Source organism: Vombatus ursinus, unplaced genomic scaffold (genome assembly GCF_900497805.2).
Source record: "Vombatus ursinus unplaced genomic scaffold, bare-nosed wombat genome assembly UNPS02014807.1, whole genome shotgun sequence".
NCBI lineage: Eukaryota > Metazoa > Chordata > Mammalia > Diprotodontia > Vombatidae > Vombatus > Vombatus ursinus.
In genome coordinates this window covers 41469203-41494163 of record NW_020954585.1, presented here as the reverse complement: position 1 = coordinate 41494163, position 24961 = coordinate 41469203, and the positions used below count along the sequence as shown (strand labels likewise).

The window sequence follows — 24961 nt, the reverse complement described above, 5'->3', positions numbered from 1 at the left end:
TCTAAGTACCAGTTCCTGCTGAATCTTTGTTGAATGAGGAGCCCTTCCAAGTCTTTGCTGGTTTTCACCCTTCCTGGTTCATCTTTCAAAAGAAGTCAGCCCCTATTCCACTACCAGTCTCTCCTGTCCCTCCATTCCTTTATTTTCCTGGAAGAGAGGCTGATAGTGTCCCATGCCTTGGTTTCTTTTACTGAAAGGTGGGGATTAATTGGGGAAACAATTTTGAGTTTTGGAATGGACAAAAAGAGAGCCCCTTCTTCCCTCCCCCACTTTTTATATTATGAGTGTGGTTTAGATGAAATATGGTCCTTGTCATCAACAAAATTACAATACAATTCCACTGAGAACTAAGCCTGTTCAGAGTAATTCATCTATGAAAATGTGCACTTCAATTGTTACTCTTGGCAGTGGTCAAGGAGGACAGTGAAATATTATGCTAAATATCGCCACGTGCAATAGTAAAATGCAGTTTCGTTCTGGCCAGAAATGGTACACAACCCTACCGTCCCCCACCCTCTTTATGCTCAGGTTTGGATGTTGTGATTTAATCTAAATCTTGTGCTTTTCCCCTATCCAAAACCAACAGAGGTTTAAAGAGAGCTTCATTTTTTATTGGAAACATTTGCTCTGCTTAAGCTGCCAAAAAATAACTAAAATTGGGACTTTTATTTGGGTTAAAGTTGATTCCTAAGCTCTATAGAGGTTGATGTGTTTAGTTTAGCTTCCTTCCCCCATAAAGTCTGCTTTCACAGGTAAGGTTAGGTTCAGGGGCACCTTTTATTCATCCTAATCTTCATAGAACTCTGAGATTTACATAGGAATTGGTAGCATATGGAGTCATACAAATATTTTAAAAATATGAATTGTGGTCTGCCCTACAGCACAGTGTAGTCAGTCTAGTTAATTGGGGAGTGGCATTGTTTAATGATCAAAGACAAAGACCATTGTGTCTTTCATAGGGAAGTGTTTAAAATCTCTAAATTGAAATATTTTACAAATGCAGAATCAATCAAAAATTATGTTTTTTTATTTCATTAATGCCTGCATGTCTCTGAAGTTTTGATTTATAGCCACATCCTTATTAGTGTGAACAATGAATCCCATACAGTTGTCACATATATTCAAATTTGTACTATTTGAAGGTATAATTATGTAAAATGTGGTCATTGGTTCCAGTCCAATGGAAATAGGCCATGAAAATTCAAATAATGTGTCTATTTCAGGGTATTCATTATTTGCACTGGCCTGGTTGTACTCTTAATCTATCCATAATCCATATTTTCATGTTCATTTTCTGTATGCACATTTGTAAAATTCAGATACAATTCATAAAATGGGGTCCTGAAAACATAAACTTGTGTGTGTATGTGCACCAAAAAAAACCCCAAAACAAAAAAGTGATAAAGAATCATAGAATTTTAGACCTAGAAGTAATCTTAGAAATTGTGGAGTCTACTCATGTCATTGAGGAAACTGAGATCCAGAGACGTGAACTTACTTGCCAAAAGTCATACAACTATTCAGTAGCAGAGTAGTAGCACTAATCTCCTAATTCCTAATCCAGTGCTATTTCTTCTATACCATACTGTATGTATAGGAACACATCGCAACCCCTAAATACTCATGTAGGATTTTCTAATCATTCTTATGTACTTTAAAACTTTAATAAATGAGGTTATAGATATGGTTAAAGAAATTATGAAATATTTAAAATCAAAGATATTAAATAATTGGTCAACTACATTAGAAAAATGCACACAGAATATTCTTAGTTGAGATTTCATGACAAACATAAATAGAGCAATGGTTGATGAGATGGATAACTGTCTAATGGCTAGCATATAGATCAGAGTCCATATCAGCTAAAGGAAGTAAAATTGGTTACAAGATTGCTTTATAGGGTTTCTAAAATTATACTTATAACTGAAATTATGAAAGATTAAAATGTTTCAAACTTCAAAGAGATTTTATGAAGACCCTAATCTACTCTTTCATTACTATTCAAGGTAACTTTTTGTGAATGGTTTTTTTTTCTTTTTTAAGGGAAGTTTGATGCTATGTAAAAACAAAATCTTTTGAAAAATAGTTAGCATAGCCTAAAGAGAGCTATAGTGAACCAGGGTTAACTGATAAGGCCACTTATTTGGAGCATGTTGACTGAAAATATTCGGCAGAGAAAGCAGGTTTATAAACATGCTCCAAATACTCTTCCAAAAATCATTCAAATAATGTCAAAGAACATCAGCTCAGATGGAATTCTCACGGGCCAGCCATTACTTAATATTTTTCTGATTATTCCAAAGGTTGACCAGCAAGAAGAAATTAAAGGGAATTTGTCTCAAATTTACTGAAAGATTAAGAGCTCTATGTGCCAACACTAAATTTAAAGTGTCTTTTGAGGGGTTCTGTTTCCTGCTCCCGTTTTAAAATTGGAAAAAAAATTTAAAAATATATTTTGCCTGTGACAGTGAATATGAAAGAAGTTCTCACCCTTAAAACCAGCAGCATTGGTTTTCCAGTCATTAGCGCTCAAATGTCCTGCACGGGAAGTCCTTACAATAACATGCTGCACATCTCTCCAGGTCAGAAACGGACTGGGAAAAGACAAGGCAAGAATCATTGTACCAAAAAAAAAAAGATGGGGGAAGCAGAGAGTCACAAGCAATTCAAAAAGCAAAATCAAAATGGCGGAAGGACTGAAAACAATGGATTGGGCCTTTCTGTTTAGGATTAACATTCTGCTAAATTCTCTATCCATTCTCACTCAACATGGAGAATGATATTAGCTTGTGAGTGGGCAAAAAATTGGCCTCTGAATTTAAGAAGCCCCTGTATGTCATTTGATAGACCCTAAAAAAATTAAAAGAAAATGCCTCATTAAGTGTATCCAACCTTAATAAAACAGGCCCTGAATGATGCATCTTCATCTGTGCACAAGGGTCTGCACTAGTCAGTGGCAAATTACATCAAGGTTTTCTTCAAGGCATCCCTATAGAGGTTGACAATAAATTGTCTTTTTGTAATCATCAATTGCCCAAACCTGCACTTGTTGATTGGGTAACCAGGCAAATGGATTTATACTGCCCATGATAGCTTTGTATTATTTGTTTATCCATAGGCAGAAAGTGATAAATAATGGAAAATGCCCAGTTGATCCTTCTTGGCAGGTCAATGAGTTTTATTCAAGAACAGAAAAGTTTGGTATCAGACTCTGGGCTTCAAGGTACCGTTCTACATTTTTGGGAAGGCTTACTTTATTTACAATGAGATGTCTTGTTTTTCTTATTACATTTTTAAATCCATTTGCCATAGCATACAGACCTAATATATAATAGACAAGGAAAGGAGATTATTTCTGATGGAGAACCCCACTAATACTAGATATCAAGGGAAAAAGAAGTCCATAGTTCCATGATTGGGGCTTTCTTCTAAGGATATATTTAATGTAGCTTTTTAAGAAGTGAAAAAATTTCAGATGTGTTTATAGATACATCTGAAGGATGAACTCATGGTGTCCTACAGAGCTTTTACAAGTAATTATAACATCTGCGGTAAATTGGTGGTATGGGGTCATAGCACAGAGATAGCCCTTTCTCAAAAGGCACAGCTGCCCTGGGAGAGGGGAAGGCCTATCTCCCAAATAGTCTGACCCCATCCTCGTTGGTGTGGCTAACAAGTAAACTCTCTTTCCTCCCTCCTCCCCACAACATATGGGAAGAAGGAGTATGGAAGTGGTAGTAGGTAGAGTAAAACTAAGGGGGAAAGCATTGTTAAAGAGATGAGTTGATCCTCAGGAATGTACCATGTGACATGGAGGCAATCTCATTTTGTCCTAGGAGGCATGAGGACAGAAGCCTGGAAGAGCACTTTAGGAAGAGGTGCTCCCCACCCACGCTCAGATATCAATATAGGGCAAAACCTCAATCATCCTGACTTTGTTACAGCTCTTTTCTCTCTCCTTAGAGATCATAGGGTTATAGATTTAGAGCTAGAAGGTTAATTAGAGTTAATTAAGTCCAATGTCCTCATTTTACAGATGAAGAAATCAAGGCACAGAGAAGGTAACATGGCTAAGTATTTCAGGAAAGATCTAAACCTGGGACTTTCTGACTCCAAGTCCAGCATTCTAGTCACTGTACCACTCTGGTGACTAAAGAGATTGGCTGTGTGTGTGTGTGTGTGTGAGAGAGAGACAGAGAGAGAGAGAGAGAGAGAGAGAGAGAGAGAGAGAGAGAGAGAGGAGAAAGACATGTATAGGTCCTACCCTCCCACTGTTTGACTGGAGAAGAATTAGATTTGATTACAGAAGAAAGGGCTGGGAGCTTAGGGAAGAGGAGAAATTTACTACTCTAAGACATCATAAAGGAACAAACTATAGTTTGTGCACCTGAATAAGGAAATATATATCTAGGTACTAAAAAATCTTAAGTATTTTTTTAACTCTATCTCACATTGTTTCCTTGAATATTAAAAAAAAATATTTAGCACTCCACTTATGATTTTTATGTACTTGATACGCTGACTGTATTTGACTAGTGATTATAACCATAAAGGTTAAATGCACAGCTATAGTAATATAGAGGCAATATGATAGAGTAGATTGGGTATTGGTCTTGGATTCGAGAAGACTTGGGTTTGTATCATATCCTCTACACTTACTATATAGGTAGCTTACCCTTGGTAAAGTCATTTGATTTCTCTCTGCCTCAGGCAACCCTCCTAGTACTTAACTACTAAGTCAGAGTTCCCTAAGATCCTTCCCAAATATGTAATTCATAGATCCAGAAAGGACCTCAGAGGTCAGCTGGCCTAATCCTTCATTTTTCAGATGAGGAAAGGGAGGCTAAGGGATATTAAGTGACTTGCCCATGTCTATACAGGTAATAAGTGGCAGAGACAGAATTTGAACCCGGGTCCACTAAAACCAGAGCCTGGGCTTTTCCCACATTACCATTGGTTACCAGTACTTTCTCTCCTTCTAAATAATAATAGAACTTTATTTTACCTCTCGTTCTCTGTCTGGTATGCTGTTCTTGGTTAACCTATGGAAAAGGGAACCAGCAGGCAAGGGAATGTCTTGAGGAGAATTGATATCTTTTTTTTTTTTAAAAGATTTTCTGGGGGGAAAAGCCTTCAGTAGAACTTCCATTTCTAAAGAGATATCTTCTACTTTTTTTTTAATTTTTAGTTTAACAAACACCAAATAAAGGGAGTGTTTCAATACAAATAGTAGAACAGAAAGAGAGGATCATATGAAACTGCAAGTCTCTTGCTTTTCTTTGTAAATATATAGATTTAACATGTAACTTTCAAAGCTGTTGTGCTTGTCCATGAATCCTTCTGGCCTTCCTTCTATTCTCTCATCACAGGACTACTCAGCATGGTGTGCCCACATCAGAAAAGGTGCTGTGCTCTGTGAGCAAAGCAGAATTAAAATATCTCAAGAGAAACGCAAGATACAGAGACTTAGAGAATCCACCCTAAAGGTTCACACAGATTATTTGTGCCTGACCTGTGGTAGAGCATTCCTGAGCTCATATTGGTCTGATCAGCCACAGTCGGACACACTAAACCTTGACTTTAGCATGGTGATGTCATTTTGGTCCTTTTTGAAAATGAAGGACCAACAACCAACCATTGAAGAAAAAAATGCTTCAATGACCCTTCTTTTTCTAAAGAGATCTGAAAGAGGAGGCTGAGAAATAGTATAAGGTTGCCAATGAATTACAAGACTAATAAGTGTATGATAATAATAGAAGTCAAATACACAAATTTGGAAAGTAAGGAGAAAACTAAAAGAGGGGATGTTTAGCATTTTACTCTGCCCCAGTTTTGCCATTAACCTCTTTTAGAATTAAAAACAGGGAATACTCTAATCTTCATAGGAGTAAGAAAGATAACTTGTAAGTGGATAGAGAACAGGAGTTAGGAGGACCTGGGTTCAAATCCCATCTCAGGCACTTAGTAGATTATGACCCTAAGCAAGTCACTTAACCTCTTTGTGCCTCAGTTTCTTCATCTGTAAAATGAAGGGTTTGTATTTGATGACTTCTAGGGTCTCTTCAAGTTTGCTCCAGAGAAGATGCTGGGATGATCCCATATGTGACAGGACCACTGAAAGGCTAGCCAGGTAGGGTTTCGCATATACAAATGAATAGCTTGTTCGGGACCTTTAACAATTAATTCAGAATGAGTTTAATAGCTTCGGTACATTAATGCCATTAAAATTGGAAAATAAGTCAAGGGACTGTTATGATCACTGATTCTGTCACCTAGTGATCTAGTTCCCTCTGAGATATAACTTTTTTCAATTCCCCTACCTCATATACAGATTTGTAAAAGTGCCTCCCTTCACCCATTTAAAAAAAAAGTCAGTTTAAGATGCAAAGAAAGTAAATTATAAAACAAGTAAGTTTCAGCCATTGGCTTATAATACAACACAATCCCATTAAACCAAGAATAGTACAATATTGTAATGTAATGTACTTTTTCCAATTAGGATTGGTTCAAAGAAAGTAACTAAAAAAAGCACTCCTGGATTTAATCTGAGGGATATCAGTTTGGGAATCTCCTTCCCTAAAAGCAGTAGTGGATAAGAGAACTATGTGAGACACATCTAGGTTTAAATGACATGCTCAGGGTCATATAACTAAGTCTTACTGACTTCAAGCTCAGCATTTTAGCCTCTTTACCATGCTGCCCTGGTTCATTTAATTTACATGTTGTTTAAATTTTTCTGGTGTTTTCTACCATATCTAGTATATATTTTACTCCACAAATCAAGATTCACTTATTAGGAATTTATCCCTTAAGAAAAAAACAGGCTCCCTATGTTACAAAACATGGTGCAGTGGAAAGCACAGCAGCTTTGGAGTCATTGTTAAAATATGGGAGCTGGCAGTAGTGTTTTGTTGCCCAAAAGAAAAAAAATAAATGAAGGGGGTCTTTAAATCCCACCTCTTACACTTACTACACATATGATTTTAGGTTAAGTCACTTCCTTTTCTCTGAGCCTCAATTTCTTAATCTGTAAAATGAAGAGATTGGACTAGATGACCTCTGGGTTCCCTTGCAGCTTCTGGATCTATGCTCCTATTAATTCTTACATAATTACATCTGACCTAAAGATAGTTGAATGTACCCAAACACCAAATAAAGTATAATATCTCCCATACTTTAAATAGCTGTAGTTAGTTAGGTTTGGGAAATCTCCTATATTCAACTTAGCTTGAATAAATGAGGCACTTCCTTTCATGTTAAGTTGCATGAACCAGTTCTTCTTAGAGTGCATGCAATTAGAAAGGAGAAATGAGGTTTAGGAAATTGAAACTGTGAAAGGAAAACAGAAGGAATTCAGAAGGGGTTAAACTGACATCATAAACTCCACAGTGTCAAAGTTGCCTGAATTGTATGAGAAAAAGAAAGAAAGAGAGAAAGAGAGAGAGAGGGAGAGAGAGAGAGAGAAAGAAAGAGAGAGAGAGAGAGAGAGAGAATGAGGGAAATAAATAAATTCAAAATCAAAGTTTCTACCTTGTCTGAAGTCAATCCATTAGCTCAGAGAAGCTTACATTTCTTAAATACATATATAATTAATGTCATAAGGAGATATTTGTCTATATATTTATCTGATGTACATTTATAGAATTCCTAATAAGGTCCCAAGGGCATCCAAATATATATCTGCTGACTTTCTACCTATATTTGCCCCCACAACATTCAGGAACCTCAGATGATCCACAAGTAGAAATTATGATACATCTCAAAAAGTTAAGGATTAAAGCAGTGACCACCCATGATTCTGGGAGATTGATTATGAAGCATGCTACCTACCTCCTGACAGAGGGTCAAAAGATCCAAGGTGCGGAATGAGATACATTTTCAGACATAGCCAATGGATGAGTTTGTTTTGTTTGATTTTACTTATTTGTTACAAGAATTGTATTTTTTTTTCCTTTTGGGGAAGGATTTGGAAAAAGAGGAGAGCTGGCAGTAGTGTTTTGTTGCCCAAGGGGAAAAAAAAATAAAAGAGGGTCTTTGAAACACCTTAAAAAAAAACACATAAAAAGCTGGGTATGGTGGTTCATACCTTTAATGCATGCTACCCAAGAGGCTGATGCTGGTGGATCCCTTGAGCTTAGGAATTCTAAGCTGTTTGGGTGTCTGTATTAAGTCCAGTATCAATTTGGAAAGGTCCTGGGAGTCAAGGATCTGCCAGCCCACCTAAGGAGGGGTGAGTCTAGTGCTTAGCAGAATAGGTTCTAGTATATAGTAGGTGCTTAATATATGCTTGCCAACTGACTGAACTGACCAAGGTTGAAAATAGAGTAAGTGAAAACTTCCTTGCCGATCAACAGAAAGAATTTATAGGAAAACGCAGACAGACAAGCAGGACAAATTTGAAAAGAACATGTTTTATTTATTCACTTTTTTTTAAAAAGCTATATGTAGTAGAGATTTACAATTTCATGTATTTTTTTTCTATTTTATTTCACATATGGAAATAATTTCCCTTTTGAGGTGTTGCTCAAATTCAAAAATTTTCAAAATATTTGATTTTAAAATTAAATTATAATTTTTTTAAAAAAAAGATTAGGAATTAATCCTAATTAATTAATTAATTAATTATTAATTAAGGAATTAATATATGGGAAGGGAAAGAGAGAAGTAGTATGCTATAGTGGATAGAGAGATAGTTTCTAAAGCGGAAAGACTTATGTTTACATCCCTCTGATACATGTTGGCTGTGTGGCCCTGAGTAAGTCACCAAGTCCATAAATTTTAGAGAAAATGCCAATTTGAATTGGTGGAGGAAGTTCCTTATGAAACATTCATTACATTAATGAAATCATTGGTATGTTTTTTTTAATGTGAAAAAGAATGAAACGGGGGAAATAGAGACACCCTTTATGGAGGGTGCCATAGGCATGCTGCAGAAATGGAAAGCATTTTGAAAACCAGTTGCCCCTGACAAACGGCTCTAGAGAAGACCCAGATGTCAGGTATCAGTCTTACTCTCAGTCTCACTACCAACAGGTGGCAGCATGGAGAAATCAAAGGCTATCACTAAAGATGAAAAGACTAGACAGGTGACAGTATTTAATAATGCCTTACAACCCCTATGCCAATCATTTTTCCATTACACCACAAAGAATACATTTAGGATCTATTACTCCAACACACTTAGGCTTAAAATCTATACCAACACAAAAACTTTTATAGTTGTGTCTATAGAAATTTGGGCAGATATTGATGAAAAAATCAACAAATAAATATTGATTAAATGCCTATTCTGTGCCAGGCACTATGTATACTAATTGCTAAGAATACAAAAAGACACAAAAGACAGTTCTTGATCTCAAGGAGGCATAATCTAATGGTGACTAAATATGGCTCCAAATATAGATAATTAGTTGGAAACTTGGGAACTCTGAGTGTATGGGATCACAGCTTTAGAGCTGAAATGAACCTTAAGGGTCATTAAGTCCAATTCTAGTTTTTCAGATGAAGAAATTGAGGCCCCAAGAAGAAAAATTAGGGACTGGTACAGTAGATAATGCTTGGGACCTGGGGTCCATTAGACGAGATCAAATATAGCCTTAAACACTAGCTTTGTGACTCTGGGCAAGTCTCTCTCAGTTCCCTCATCTGTAAAACGGGGATAATAATAGCTCCTACCTTGCAGGGTTGTTGTGAGGAACAAATGAGTGACCACATAAAGTCCTTTGTAAACCCTGAATTACTGTATAAATGCTAGTTGTTGTTACTACTACTTATAATAATAGCTACCATTTATATAGCTCTATGCGCCAGGCACTGTGCTAAGCACTTCACTATCATTATCTCATTTGATCCTCACAATAACCCTGGGAGGTAGGTGCTATTTTTATCCCCATTTTACAGATGAGGAAACTGAGACAAAGAGAGGCTAAGTGCCTTGCCCAGCTAAGAAGTGTCTGAGTGTGGATTTGAATTTAGGATTTCCTGATTCCAGGTCGGGAGCTCTATCAGGTACTCCGCTGTGCTGCTGCCTCCACCACCACTACAGGTCACTACCATAGCAGTAGCCCAGTCATTCATACCCACGTGATTCCACTGTAAATCCATTACTCTTCCCCTATCATCCTCTTACTTCCCTGCCTTGTTGCTTTGTTTAGGTTCAGAGGATCACAGATCTAGAACAAAGACTAGAAGGGACCTCAGAAGACATCCCTGTCCTTTTTTTAGAATAGATAATGAAACTGAGGTCTGTGGAGGTTAAGCAACTTGTCTAAGGTTATAAAGGTAGTATTTCAGTCAACAGTCAAACAAGCTAATATTGTGAAGAGCTGACAATGCATCAGGCAGTGTGCTAAGCGCCAGGGACATAAAGAAAGGCAAAAACATGGTCTTCCCATCAAGGACCTCACATTCTAACGAGCAATGACATCAGAATCCAGAGCAAGAGCTGAGGCCACGATACTGCGTAGGAAGGCATGTGCTTTGCTCTAAGTGATCCAGGTAGGAGACACAAAACCACATGGTAAACTAACCAGGCTGCTAACTATTGGGAAATCGGCCCAGTAAATCACATATAACATATTATGTATTCTCACTTATTTCACACATTTACTCTGATATATTTTTACTTGCTACTCACTCTCACACAATTTTCCACAGAATTTATGGGCAGACTATCTTTTCTGGTCTGTTTTAGGTACTAAAAGCCTAGATTTGAACACATTATAAGGCTAAAAGTGTAATTAAACACCAGGAAAATCCTAGTACAGCCTATTGCCGTAAGTGTGTGATCTCCCATGGTATCCTTACAATTTTGAATTGATTTACTGCCTGGCTTGGGTCATTTTCCTCTCCTCACTGAACCTTAACTGAACTATACCCCCAAACACTTCCAATTTCCAGCTGCAAAAACAGGACAATTAATGGCATTATCTCTGTCTTGTATTTATGTAGCACTTTTGTTCCGAGCAGCTCATGGACCTTAATTGTCTCAGTACCAGGTCTGGAGGAACTAAGGAATATCTCAAGAGAGGCATTCTACATAGAATTTCTTTCCACATCTATCAAGGAAATTGCTAGGAGTTTTATGAAAAAGAAGTATCTCTCCCTGAGAGTTGTTCAACCTAATCTTGCAGAGTTAAGAATCAAAAGTTGGTAGTAAATCTTTGCTTTCAAACCCTAGGAGGCTCACACACCTTAGCCTTCCCCATTGAGATGGATCTCTGATCTCACTTATCCGACTACATCCCCCAGGTGCAGAATCATACCCATTCATGTCTCCACATTCTGTGCTACTCTTATTCATGTCCTTCAATAAATCTTCCACAGGAGGTCCACCCAACATGGTAGCTGCCTTTCCCAGGATCTTTTAATCCTATTTTTCACATTTTTTTCTTTTTTGGGGGGGGGAGGGTAGGGATATTCTAGTGTTTAGTTGTTGTTCAGAACTATGAATTCATTGGGCTTTTTTTTTTAAGAACTTCAGGTATAGAAGCTCGCTTCACCAATGAAAATCTAGAACTCCTCTGGAACCCAAAGGCTTAGAGAGTTCCCTGAGGGGTCTATGAGTGACTTAGTCATGGTTACATAGCTAAGCTAATATGTGTTACAGGGAGGATCTGATCCCACAACTCCCTGATTGCAACATCTTACTATGTCATGATGCGTTTGCACATTTATCGAAAAAAAAAAATTTGAACAAGCAGTTCTGCTTAAAAAGCAAGCAAATATTTTTTTTCAAAATCTAACAGTTCTCACACAAATTCCAAAGCATCTGATTAACATGGAGAGAACTAAAAGGTTAAGTGATGTGCCCAGAATTGCACAGCCTCTAAACTTTAGAGATGGGATGTGAACCCAGATATTTCTGTTCTTCCTAACTCCACGTCTAACTCTCTATTCACTATTCCCCATTATCTACCTCTGTCTCTGTCTCTCTCTCTCTCTCTCTGTCTTTCTCCATATCTATATCTATACATACATGTGTATATATATATATATATGACACAGATATAGATCTGTTTATATAACACATATATAATATATGGGTGTATATGGCATATTTAATATTAATACATGTACACATAGAGATAAATATATGTTTACACACACATAGAAGTACACATTGTATCTTTATACTATGTACCTACTTGTCTCTTCTGATAGAATATAAGCTCCTTGAGGGCAGGAACTATTTCTTTTTTTTGTGATTATATACTGAGTCCCTCATACAGTGCCTGGCGCTGAACTATTCAGTGTGTATTAAGCACACAGTAGGTGCTATGTACACTGTGTTTTAAGCATACAGGAGATATTTAACAAATGCTTGTTGCTTAACTGATAACAGAGAAAGATGCTCCCCCAACCCCTAAAGAAGAATGAAACAAGCATTAAGAAAAGCAGCAGCAACAATTCCAGACAATGAAAAGTTTCCTAAATTGGGTAACTATCCTGAATAAAAGAATCTTCCAGAGTCTATTGAAATGATCAAGACTTATCCATGCCAGTTATAATATAGAAGTACACCACAACACTCAACAGGAAAAAAAATTAGATTAAAAATATTTGACCAATTAATAATGAGCTGAATATCTAGCTTCCTGGCTCTTTGACAGCAATTGGAGGCCATACTAGTTGTCTTTTATGTTTCTAGAGAATGAACAAAAAAAGAAATGGGAGCAAGTAGCCATGAAATTAATGTCATTGTACTGGTGTCATAAAATCAGTAATCATATGAAAGGATTCAGGTTGAGTCAGAAATGGAAAAAAAAAAGAGGCAAAAGTGAGCTGAAAGTCTACTGAAATTTGTAAAAATTATCGGAGTTGGAGCAACTCCATGCAAATAAATAGAGATACAAGAAAAAGTAAAATGCATACAGGAAGGGATCTCCTTTGTCAGTAGATGGAATAGGTAATTAGAAAAGATCAATAGAATGTCATTCCTCATTACCACCAGCAACTGAACTCTGATTAAGGAGTGTGTGTGTGTGTGTTTGTGTGTATTTAAAAATCTTATTACAAAAGTTGGAGGTCTGAGATTAGGTTCTGGACACAGAAAACACACTGCCATGTACTCCAGATTTGGAAATGGTACTTTGTTTGGTATTGAGCAGAAGCTGTTGCCTGTGATCCCTTTCATACAGGAGTCAGACTAAGAAAAAGGAAAGGATCAAGGAGACAGAAAGTTGTTTTGGTCCTACCCAGAGATATAGATGTTGTTTCAGACTCTTGTCAGATGCACTCTCAGAGCCTCCAGCCTTGAATGAACAAAGGGTAGAGGAAACTTGCTCTTCAGACTTACTTACGGGAAATATAATACCCTAAGGTGTACAAAGACTAAGTGGTGTCATGTAATATGAAGGTGTCAGGGTTGTGGGGGTTTTTTCCCTTTGTGAATCCTAGCTTATATTTGGATATTTTGTTGTAACAACCTGAAAGGTCATGAATACATTTTTCTGAAAGCTACAAAGATAAATGATATTTCTTGGTCAAACTCCAATCATCAGTTCTCTCAGAATTCTTGTTGTATAAGTACTTGTCCAGATAGTTTGACATTCAGATGGATACAACTCTCTCCATCTCTCCTTCTCTCTCTCTTTGTCTCTGTCTGTCTGTCTGTCTGTCTGTCTGTCTCTCTCTCTCTCTCTCACACACACACACACACACACACCTATCTCAAATCAATCATTTTTAAACTGGGTTACATGGTTCATACTTAATTCAGCATTACCCTGATTCCTAACCCTCTTTCCAAAAACATTTTCTTGTGAATATTCTGTGATACCACTGGTTGAGGTTTCAGAGTTTCTGATGCTTTTAATCAGCCAAAAGGAATCCATTTCTGGCCCTCAAATGCTATTTCAAAGTTTGTAAATCCTTGACAAGATGAAAATCGTGACAACAAGTGAGCTGTTACTCTGGGCTCATCTTCCACCTCACCATGAATAATAATGACCATGAGCTATCAAAATCTATTGGAAACTAGTCTTAATACCTATGTGGCACTTTCCTTTCCAGCTGTTAGTACCTTTCCCTGTTCCACAAATTCAGCTTGTATCTACTTTGTAAATGTTTTTGTATTTATTTACCTATGTACATGCTCTTTCCCCAACAGAATATAAACATAAGACAGTCCACCTCCTAACTCTGGGCATTTTCACTGACTGTTCCCTATACCTAGAACTCCCTCCTTCCTCATTTCTGTCTTCTGACTTTCTTGGCTTCCTTCAAATCTTAGCAAAAGTCTTGACTTCTCTAACAAGCCTTTCCCAGTCTTCCTTAACTTTAGTGTTTTCTCTCTGAAATTATCTCCCATTTATCATGGGTATAGTTTGTTCACACACAATTGTTTACATGTCGTCTCCCCCCATTAGATTGTGAACTCCTTGACAGCAGGGACTGTTTTCCTCCCCTTTCTTTGTATCCCCAACACTTAGCATAGTACCTTGCAAATATATAGTAGGTACTTAATCAATTCTTGTTGACTTGTTGGGGATTGGTTCTTTATTGGCTTTGTCCCCAGTGCCTAGAACAAAGTAGGTGCTTAATAAATGCTTGTTGAGTGATTTATTTCTTAGGCAGAATTAGCTCCAGCTGTACTATTTGAATCATTAAGTATTATTGTTATTTTTACTTCTCTGACAAAATTGGTCTTAAAAAATAACAAAATGGGTGTTCAAGCCTTAGCTATTGGTTTATCATCCACTACACTGATGACGAATTTCATGAGAGACAGGAATCAGGAAGTGCTAGGGTGAGTGCTGAGATTAAGCAGAGAATGCCCTTGATCCCATCTCCTTCCTGAGGCAGATTGCCTTTTTAATCATCCCATTCTTCTCTCTAATCTTTCATTTCTCTCTATCTGGTTCCTTCTCTACTACCTTCAAATATTTTGAATCTCCTCTATCCTTAAAAAACCTTCACTAGACCCAGCCAATCCCTCACGCTATTTCCCTCTATCTCTCCTTTTTTTCCCAGCTGAACTCCTGGAAAAAGCTATCTACTCTCATTGCCTCTCCAAATTCTTCTCTCACTCATCCTTTGTAATCTGCCTTCTAATTTCATCACTCAATTGAAACTGCTTTCTCCAGTTGCCAATAATCTCTCAACTGCCAAATGTGGCAGTCTTTTCTCTGTCATCATCCTTCTTGACCTCTCTACTGTATATGATACTGTTGAATACTTTCCACCTGTATATTTTCTTCTCTCTCAGTTTTCATGATAATACTTCCCACTAGTTCTTACTTCATCTCTGAATCCTTTGCTACTTCATCATTTATATGAAGGCCCAATTAGGGATGAACCCCTAGGCTTTATCCTGTGCCCATTTCCCTTTTTTTCCTCTATAATTTCTTTTTGTGATCTTCTCAGTTCCCATGGGCTTAATTATTATCTCTATGCAGATGAATAACAAATCTGTATATCCAGCCCCAGCCTCTCCCCCAAGCTTCAGACCCACATTTCCAAGTACCTATCGGATATCTCACTCAGGATGTCCAAAACTGAATTCATTATTTTTTCTTCCAAACTCACTTCTCTTCCAAACTTCCAACAAGGATATTTCACTGGATATCCCTGATTTTCTCTTTCATTAAATTCCTCTATCAAGTCCAACAAAATTATATTTTTTTGTAGCAAGTAGTAATGAAGAGAATCTTGAGCTTGGAGGCAAGAAGACAGGGGCTCAAATGTCATCTCTAATACTTATTATGTGACTATGGGCAAATCATTTCATCTCTATGTGCCAGAGGCATCTCACTTGTACTCAGCTAATGAATTCTATATGGGTTACAATCTGAGTTAATGGTGGAAGTTCTCATGCTGGCCATGATCACAAATCCTTCCTATTCATATATCTTCATTTTGGGGATATTTTTGCTCAACGGAACACTAATATGCTCTATCAAATAACAGATGATCCAGTTTTCAAAACCAGCATACACAGTTGACATCGAAACTGCCATCTACATGGTTGCTGAAAGCAGTACAAAATCTGGCTTCTAACTTCATCACTCAAATGAAACTCCTCTCTTGAAAGTTACAAATGATTTCTTGATTACCAAAGCTGTAGCCTTTTTCTTAGTCTTCATGCTGATAGCTACAGTTCCCTGCAGCATTTGAAATTGTTGAACCCTCTCTCTCTCTGGATATTCTCTCCTCTCTGGGTTTTTGTAACACTGCTTTCTTGATTCTCCTCTATTACTCTAACTGTGGCTTCTCGGTCTTCTTTGCAGGATCATCACCTACAGTCACAATCTCTAACTGTGGGTGTAGGGCAAGTCTCTGATTGGAGTCCTTTTCTTTCTACTTTCCCTCTTAGTAATTTCCTTAGATTACAGCTCAGATAGCTTAATCGTTATCACTAAACAGTCCTGGTTTCTTACTAGACATTTTGAAATAGATGTCCTATAGGCATCTCAAACTCAACATGTACAAAACAGAATTCATTATTTTTTTTCTTCAAATTTGCTATTTCTGTTGAGGGCACCAGTATTTTTCCATTCACCCAGGTTCACAACCTCAGCATTCTTCTGGACTCTTCATTCTCCTTCACCTTACATGTTCAATCAGTTGCCAAACCTCATTATTTCTACCTTTGCAACATCTCTTATGACTATCTCATTCTCTTCATTCACATGGCCACCACCCCATAACCTCTAGATCAGGTAATTGCAACAGCCTTCTAATTGGTCTTCTTGCCTCAAGTCTTACCCCAATTCATCCATCCTCCACACAACTGCCAAAGTGATTTTCCTAAAACAGATCTGATGAGGTTACTCTACTCAGTAAATTCCTATGGCTTCCTATTACCTCTAGGATCAGATATAAAGATATAAACTTTTCTATTTTGTATTTAAAGCCCTCATAACTTGGCCCCATCCTCCCTTTCCAGGCTCATTATACATTACTACTCACAAACCAAGGGACCAACCAAATAGGCTTTCTTACTGTTCTTCATACATCACAAAACAGCTTCCATTTCTGCGCAGGTACACTGGTTATCCCCTATACCTGGAATATACTCCCCTCATGCCCATCTGTTAGAATCCCTAGTCTCTTTCCTAGCACAGCTCAGGTGCCTTTCCTGATCTCAAGCTTCTAGTTCTTACCCCTCATTGTTGTATCTCTAATCTATCTATCTAATCGGTATCTATCATCTTTTATGTACATTTAAATATCTACGTATTCCCCTTAATAGATATAAAGTAGCTTGAGGGCAGAGATTGTTTCACTGATTTACTTTTCTATATTTTAACCAGTGCTCAGAAGTTTTGATAACTACTGTTTTGTAATAACATCTGTGGTCTAGAAGAGCATATAGGCAATGTAATGAGCAGAATATTGGACTTAAGAGTCAGGAAGACCTGAGTTCAAATCCTACTTCAGAAACTCAGTCATTGTGTGATTCAGAAGAAGTCATTTAAGCTTTCTCTGCCTCAGTTTCCTCATCTATAAAAATGAAATTGTTGGGCTCAATGCCCTCTCAGGCCCTTTCCTATTCTAAGTCTGAGCTCCTGTGATTCTATGGTTAAATGCCATTCTCCATTCTTACATGTCTGTCAGTATGACCCTTAATATTCTTAATCTAGAAATTAATTTTGTAATTATTTTACCTAGCTTTACAAATTAAATTATCCCTTTGATAGTTTCACATATCACTAAAAGAATAAATTAATTTTGGTAGTATTATTATTTTATGATACTGGTATAGTCCAGCTATAAGCATTAATATCCCAAATATCTAAGTTATTCAGAAAAAATTTTAAGAATGCTTTATGATTTTATCTATACAGGTCTTCAGTGTGCATTGGTAAATTGATTCCAAGATACTTTATGCATTTTGTAGTTGTTTTAAGTAGTTCTCCCTTTCTATTATTCTCCCTGGGTTTTGTTATTGCTGAACAGAAACTTTTAATTTTTGTGGATTTATTTTGTTCCCTGCTACTTTACTTAAGTTATTGATTATCTCAATTAGTTTCCTTGCTAATTCTTTAGGATTTCCTAAGTGAACCATCAGGTAGGTAGATGCCACAATGGATAGAGTGTCAGGTCTAGAGTCAGGAAGATTCATCTTCCTGAGTTCAAATCTGGCCTCAGACATTTACTAGCTGGGTGACCCTGGGTAAGTCACTTAATTCTGTTTACCTTAGTTTCTTCATTTGTAAAATGAGCTGGAGAAGGAAATGCAAACTGCTCCAGTATCTTTGCCAAGAAAACCCCAAATGGGATCACAAAGAGTTGGACATGATTGAAAACGACTGTACAACAACAAATAAACCATCATATCATCAGCAAACTGGAATTCTTATGTCACCTCTTTGCCGATCTTTATGCTTTTAATTTCTTTTTCTTATTGCTATTGCTAGCATTTCTAGAACTATATAAAATAACAGTTGGGAATGGGGGCAGCCTCAGTTTTAGATTTATTGGGAAAGTTCCTAGTAGTTCTCCGTTGCACAAATGATATCATTTAGTTTTAGATATTTTTTAATGAATTTTTAAAAAATGTTCCTTCTATACCTATGTTTTACAGAGTTTTTTTTTCTTTATGCATAAATGAGAGCTGAATTTATTAAAGGCTTTTTATTAACACCTATTGATATAATTATGTGGTTTGGGATGTTTTTATTTTAATATGGTAATTACATTATTTTCCTGAACCTTCCTCACATGCCTAGTATAGTGAATAATAAAAAAAAATTGCTATAATATTTTTGTCAGTATTTTATTTAAAATTAAATAATTAAGATTAAAACAAATTTTAAAATCTTTTCTGAAATGTTCCCCCACCTCTACTCCCTTATTTACTGTTTTCTACAAGGGACAGCTCTCTTGCAAGGGCTAGGGAAATGGACACATTGGAGAATTACAGGTAATCAAAACAAAATATATCAATAAAACATATTTCAAAATAAATGCTTTTGATTGATAGAATGGATGGAATTATGCTCTCTTTCAACATTGTGGAAAGCATTGTAGTCCAACTTTGAAAAGAAATATTTGATGCCTCATCAGGAACATTCTGAGGTGACATGGGAAGATGAGATGGTGTTCTAGTCACTTGCTAATGGGACACAATCTTTTATAACACAAAAAATATTATTTAATTTTAGAAGTAATATATTATAGCAGAACTGACCTGAGAGACAGGAACATCTCAGCTCATGTCTTGCCTTTCACACTGCCTGCATGACCTGGTACATGTCAGTTAACGTTTCACCATCCCAGACAGTTTTCTAAGCCTAAGACTCTAATCTGTAGAACAAGTGGCAAGTTCCACTGGTAAAGGAAGTTGAATGATAGAATCATAGGTATAACCCCCAAAATGAATGACTGAGTGAATGTGTTAGAAATATTACAAACACATTTATCAATAAACTAATCGTCTGGCAGAAATTGTGTTTTTCACATATTTCTCCACACATGTAGCACCACTTTCTTCATTTTTTTCCTTATTCTGTTGTGTACTCACTGCAGTAAAAGCTCTTGTACATAATGTAGAAGCAATATCATAATTGTTATTACTTGTCTTAATCTGAACTATTTGACATAATTTTTATTCCATGATTTTTTTCTAATAAATCTAAGTCACTTTTAATAGCAATTGGGTAAAAATCTTACCAAATACATACAATTTTAAAAAATGTTTAACCTCAAATAGTCTGAAAATCTTACATTCCCATTCAAGAATTAAGGATAAGCATCAATTCCTAGGCTTTATGTTGAAAGGAAGGAGAGCAGGGGAAGTGTTATTAGTTAAAAAAAAAATCTATGTATGGACGGATTAAGTCTCTATTGTCATCTATATAATTCACTAAAGTTTGCAGCACCATTACCACGGATTCAGAATCCTACTGAATTATAAACTATGGGTCTGCTTAAAAAAAATTAGCCCATTAAAACAATGACTGCTTTCATATACAAAGTATATGAAAGTATATAATTTGTTTTTAAATGGAAATCACCTAACTGATGGTGATCCAGTCAGTTTATTCTTAGAGAGGACTTTTAAAAAATGTATACAACTGGTAGATAATAGGCAAAAATAGCTTGAATATCACTGGATCATACATGGTTAACTGGGTGCCCCCAAAATTCATTGAGATGAGCCAATGATCTTATTATTCAGAAACATATGGAAACACCAAGCATGTGATCATATTCTGGTAGATCAATCAATCAACAAATATTTATTTAGTGCCTGACACTGTGGTAGGAGGAGCTGGGGATATAAGTATAAAGAATTAAGCAATTCTTACTCAGAGTGAACTTACATTAGAATGGGGAGTACAAAAACATTCATGTGTACGTGTGTGTGTATAATAAATACACATCATATTGAGCAAGGGCAAATCCAAATGTACCAAAAATATACTTTGTACCTCTTTTATTATTTTAAAGCATTTTATTTTTTTTAAAAGATGCCATAGCAATATCAGTATTCATACTATATAGAATTGTACTGCTTCCAAAATGTACAGTATCATCTCTATTATTGATGCTAACAGGGGAGCAATGACATATATAATCCATGAGTCATTTATAATTGGTCTTAGAATGAATTTTTGAACTTCCTCATGAAGCCAGGTGGCACAGTGGATAGAGTGCTAGGCTTGGAGTCAGTAAGACTCATCTTCCTGAGTTCAAATCTGGTCTCAGATACTTACTAGCTGGGTGACCTGGGCTGGGTGACCAAGGGCAAGTCACTTAACCCTGTTTGCCTCAGTTTCCTCATCTGTAAAATGAGCTGGAGAAGGAAATTCCATTCCAGTATCTTTGCCAAGAAACTCTAAATGGGGTCACAAAAAGTGAGATATGATTGAAAATGACTAAACAACAATGAAATCAAACAAATCTGAAAAGATAGGTGGAAGCCCTATTGCAGTGGACCTGCCTAAGGAGCTTGTACCTTATCCTAGAGGCAATAGGGAGCCACTAAACATTATGGAGAAGGGAGGTGATGGTCAGACTTCTGTTTAATATTAATTTGGCATTTGTATAGAAGGTGGTTTGAAAAGGGGAGAGACTATATAAGTAGGGAAGAACAATTAGGAGACTAACTTAATCTGCCACCTATTAATGGAAAAACACTATTGTCAAAGTCTTACTACCTAAAATAAGGGGATTACTCTCCTAGAGCATTGTTCATTCATTCATTCATTCAGTCAGTCAGTCAGTCAGTCAGTCAACAAGGTTTTCAGTGATCAAAGGTTTACCGGCTAGATTTCTTTCTTAAGGACCAAGCCTTATATACAAATCACTCTGGCTCTCATTGATTGGCCAACAACAGGTCCCAGCCCAAGCCCCACTTGGTCATTGTTTGGACCTAGATGACTCAGAGTGAGTGTAAATAGCAATTGTTTCTATTTAGGCCAGAAACCCTGAGGGTCTTCCCCTCCCAGATTGATTTTTTTTTTAACTAGGTAAAAGAAGCCATCTTTTGCCTCATTTCTTACTCAGCCTAAATCCCCAAATGTGTGTTGCCTCAATCAAACTGTGATCTGAGACCTTAAAAAAGCCAATGTCTGCCACTGCCTCTGGGGCCATCTCTGGTCGTCCTGATCTATATCTTGCTACTGGACCCAGATGGCTCAGGAGGAGAAAGCAAGACTGGTGACTTTGGACAGTCCTCCTTCATTTAAATCCAATTCACTTGCAAGTCATGGCTCACCTTCCTGATACCATGGTCCTCTTTGAGAACAAAGGACAAACAACAACAGTCAGTCAACTAGCATTATTCCTGCTGTATGCTAAGCTCTGGAGATAAAAAGCTAGGCTAAAGTCATTTCCTGCTCTCAAGGAAGGTTCACTGTCTAATGAGGGAGACAATTTGCAAACACTTATGTACAAACTAGATATATACAGGATAGCTTAAAGATAATCAACAGAGGGGAGAGACTAACATTAAGGAGGAAAGACTCCTCATAGAAAGTGGGGTTTTAGTTGGATTTTAAGGAAATGAGGAGGGAGAGAATTCTAGGCATGGGGGAGAATCAGGGAAAATGCCTAGAGTTTGGAGATGAAACATCTTGTGCAAGGAACCATAAAATCAGTGTCACTGGCTTGTAGAGTACATGGGGTGAATGAGGCATAAGAAGACTGGAAGCCACTAGAATGTACTAAACAGGGAGGTGACATGGTCAGATCTATGCTTTAGGAAGATTAAATTGATAGCTAAGTGGAGGAATGGGGGGAGACTTGAGAGAGATCAATCAGCAGGCTATTTCAATTGTCTAGAAATGAGGTGATGAGGTCTGTACCAGGGTGGTCCAGTGTCAAAGTAGATAAGAAGGCCAAAGATGCTACAAAATTAAAACAATTTTTTTTAAATCTTTGCTTATATATCAAGGATGACACCTAGGTTGTAAGCATGGGAAAGAGGTTTCATTCAGTTTCAGAAGCCCAGACCTTTGCCCCTTTTCCCTTTAACCCTTTTCGGCAAAAGGAATTTGGATCCCATTGGTTGAAAATCCTATCTCCCTTCCAAACCCTTAGCCTTGCCTTTTGATCTTACTCAGATGCGCCTTCCTTCCTAGCCCTAAAAAGAACCTGGCTCCAGTTTGTCTATGATTCCCAGAAAAACCTTAAGCTTTTAGATTCCTTGTAGACTCTCTTTATCTCCCTTTGAAAGCAAACTTCTACCTTCCAGTTCCCTTCATTATCTCCCAACCACCCCCACTTCCTCTGGCCACCCAAAGTTACTTCCCCTGAGGCTATAGTCCCATCAACTGACCTTTCATTGTGGCTACACCCAATCTCTCCTCCATTGTTTTACCTTCCTATGGCCCCTGGCCATTTCCCACCCTTAATCCTAGCTAGGCTCCAGGAAGTCCAGGACCCAGGAGTTCTGTTCACTGCAATTTACAAGCCACTCCCACCCAGATCTCCTTAGGCCCTTCCTCCTGTCACCCCAAACTACTTGGCCACTCCTAGATCCCTCTCACAGTCTTTCTGCATGTCTTGTCTCTATTCAGATGCTGAGCTTTTCTCATGCCCGTTGGTCCTTATGGGTGTCACCTGGCTTAAGATGCACCTTAGCCCCCATTCAGATGCTGAGAACCTCTCACACCTAGAGGCTGAGACCCTCATGCTGGCTCTTCCTTACCGGCATTACTGATGTTTGAGTTCCTTGGGAGTCTGGCCTATATGCTTTATCTTTAATAAACTATTTCTCTGGCTGGAAGAAGATTTGGGTTGAATTCTTTCAGACAAGCCCACATCGCGATCTGTGGGGTCCCAGCACCCCAAAACCTCTAGCCCTCTTCAGGAGGATGGTGGTGCCCTCAACAGAAATAAGGAATTTAGGAAGAGGAGTGAGTTTGGGTGAAAAGATAATGATTTCAGTTTTGGCCATGTTGAGTTTAAGATGTCTATCCAGTTTAAGATGTCCAATAGACAGCTGGAGGTGTGACTCTAGAGTTCAGCAGAGAGGTTAGGGATAGATAAATAGATTTGAGAATCATCAGCACAAAGATGAGAACGGAATCCATGAGAACTGATTTCACTAAATGAAAAAGGCCACAGAAATTAGAAAAACAAACTTGACCAGTGGTTTCAATATGCTGCTGTGCTGACAGAGTGAAGCTATAGTCTTGCTCCCAAGGAATTTCCCAATCCTGCCGTGGCATCAATTTACTGGACCAAAAAAAGCACCCCATTCTTCTCTGTGTTAAAAGCCCCAGAGAAGACTCCTGGGTCTATCTTAATATTGTCAGCCCTTATGGCAGCCTCCTCACTACTAATTCTCAAAGGGCTCATCTCTGGAAGAGCTCAGGACCACATTCTCAAGGAGGTTAAAATCCTTCAAACAATAGACTATGCTAATGAATGAATCAATGACAACACAAGAGATCACATGAGCAAAGGCTAGATGAGGCCACCAACCCAGCTAGCCCACAGGAGGTTCATCAATCATAATCATTAAGAAGAAAAACCAAACAAGAGATGCAGAACATTATGAAATGCAAAATGGATGATTTTGATTACACTAAGTTGAAAAGTTTTTGCACAAACAAAGCCAATGCAAACAAGATCATGAGGGAAGTAGAAAATTGGGAAAGAATTTTTACAGCCAGTGTCTCTGGTAAAGGCCTCATTTCTAAAATATATAGAGAACTGAGTCAAATTTATAAGAATACAAGTGATTCCCCAATTGATAAGTGGTCAAAGGATATGAACAGGCAGTTTTCAAAGGAAGAAATTAAAGCTATAGTCATATGAAAAAATGCTCTAAATCACTATTGATTAGAGAAATGGAAATCAAAACAACTCTGAGGTACCATATCACACCTTTCAGATTGGCCAAGATGACAGAACAAGAAAATGATAAATGTTAGAGAAGATGTGGGAAAATTGGAACACTAACACATTGTTGGTGGAGTTGTGAACTGATCCAACCATTCTGGAGAGCAATTTGAAACTATGCCCAAAGGGTTATAAAAATGTGGATATCCTTTAACCCATCAATAGCACTTCTAAGTCTGTATCCCAAAGAGATAATACAAATGGGAAAAGGAGCCAGATGTTCAAAAATATTTATAGCTGCTATTTTTGTGGTGGCAAAGAATTGGAAACTGAGGGGATGTTCATCAGTTGGGGAATGGCTGAACAAGTTGTAGTATATGAATGTAATGTAATACTATTGTGCTATAAGAAATGATGAGCAGGCAGACTTCAGAAAAACCTGGAAAGACTAATATGAACTGATGCTGAATGAAATGAGCAGAACCAGGAGAACACCATACACAGTAACAGCCACAATGTGTGATGACCAACTTTGATAGACTCATCTCTTAGCAATGCAAGGATCCAAGACAACTCCAAAAGACTCAAGAAGGAAAATGCTGTCCATATCCAGAAAAAGAACCACGGAGTCTGAATGCAGATTAATGCATATTATTTGCTCTCTTTTTTTTGTTATGTTTCTTCTTTCTCATGGTTTCTCCCATTGGTTCTAATTTTTCTT

The 24961-nt window shown here is 37.4% G+C and overlaps 1 protein-coding gene across 1 annotated transcript in view; it reads right to left on the bottom strand.

Moving 5' to 3' along the window:
- The window catches only part of PCSK5 (proprotein convertase subtilisin/kexin type 5), a 608686-nt gene that overhangs the window by 263986 nt on the left and 319739 nt on the right, over positions 1 to 24961 (bottom strand). The window contains 1 exon segment of the mRNA XM_027875021.1: positions 2491 to 2594. Coding sequence (XP_027730822.1) covers positions 2491 to 2594 — 104 coding nt within the window.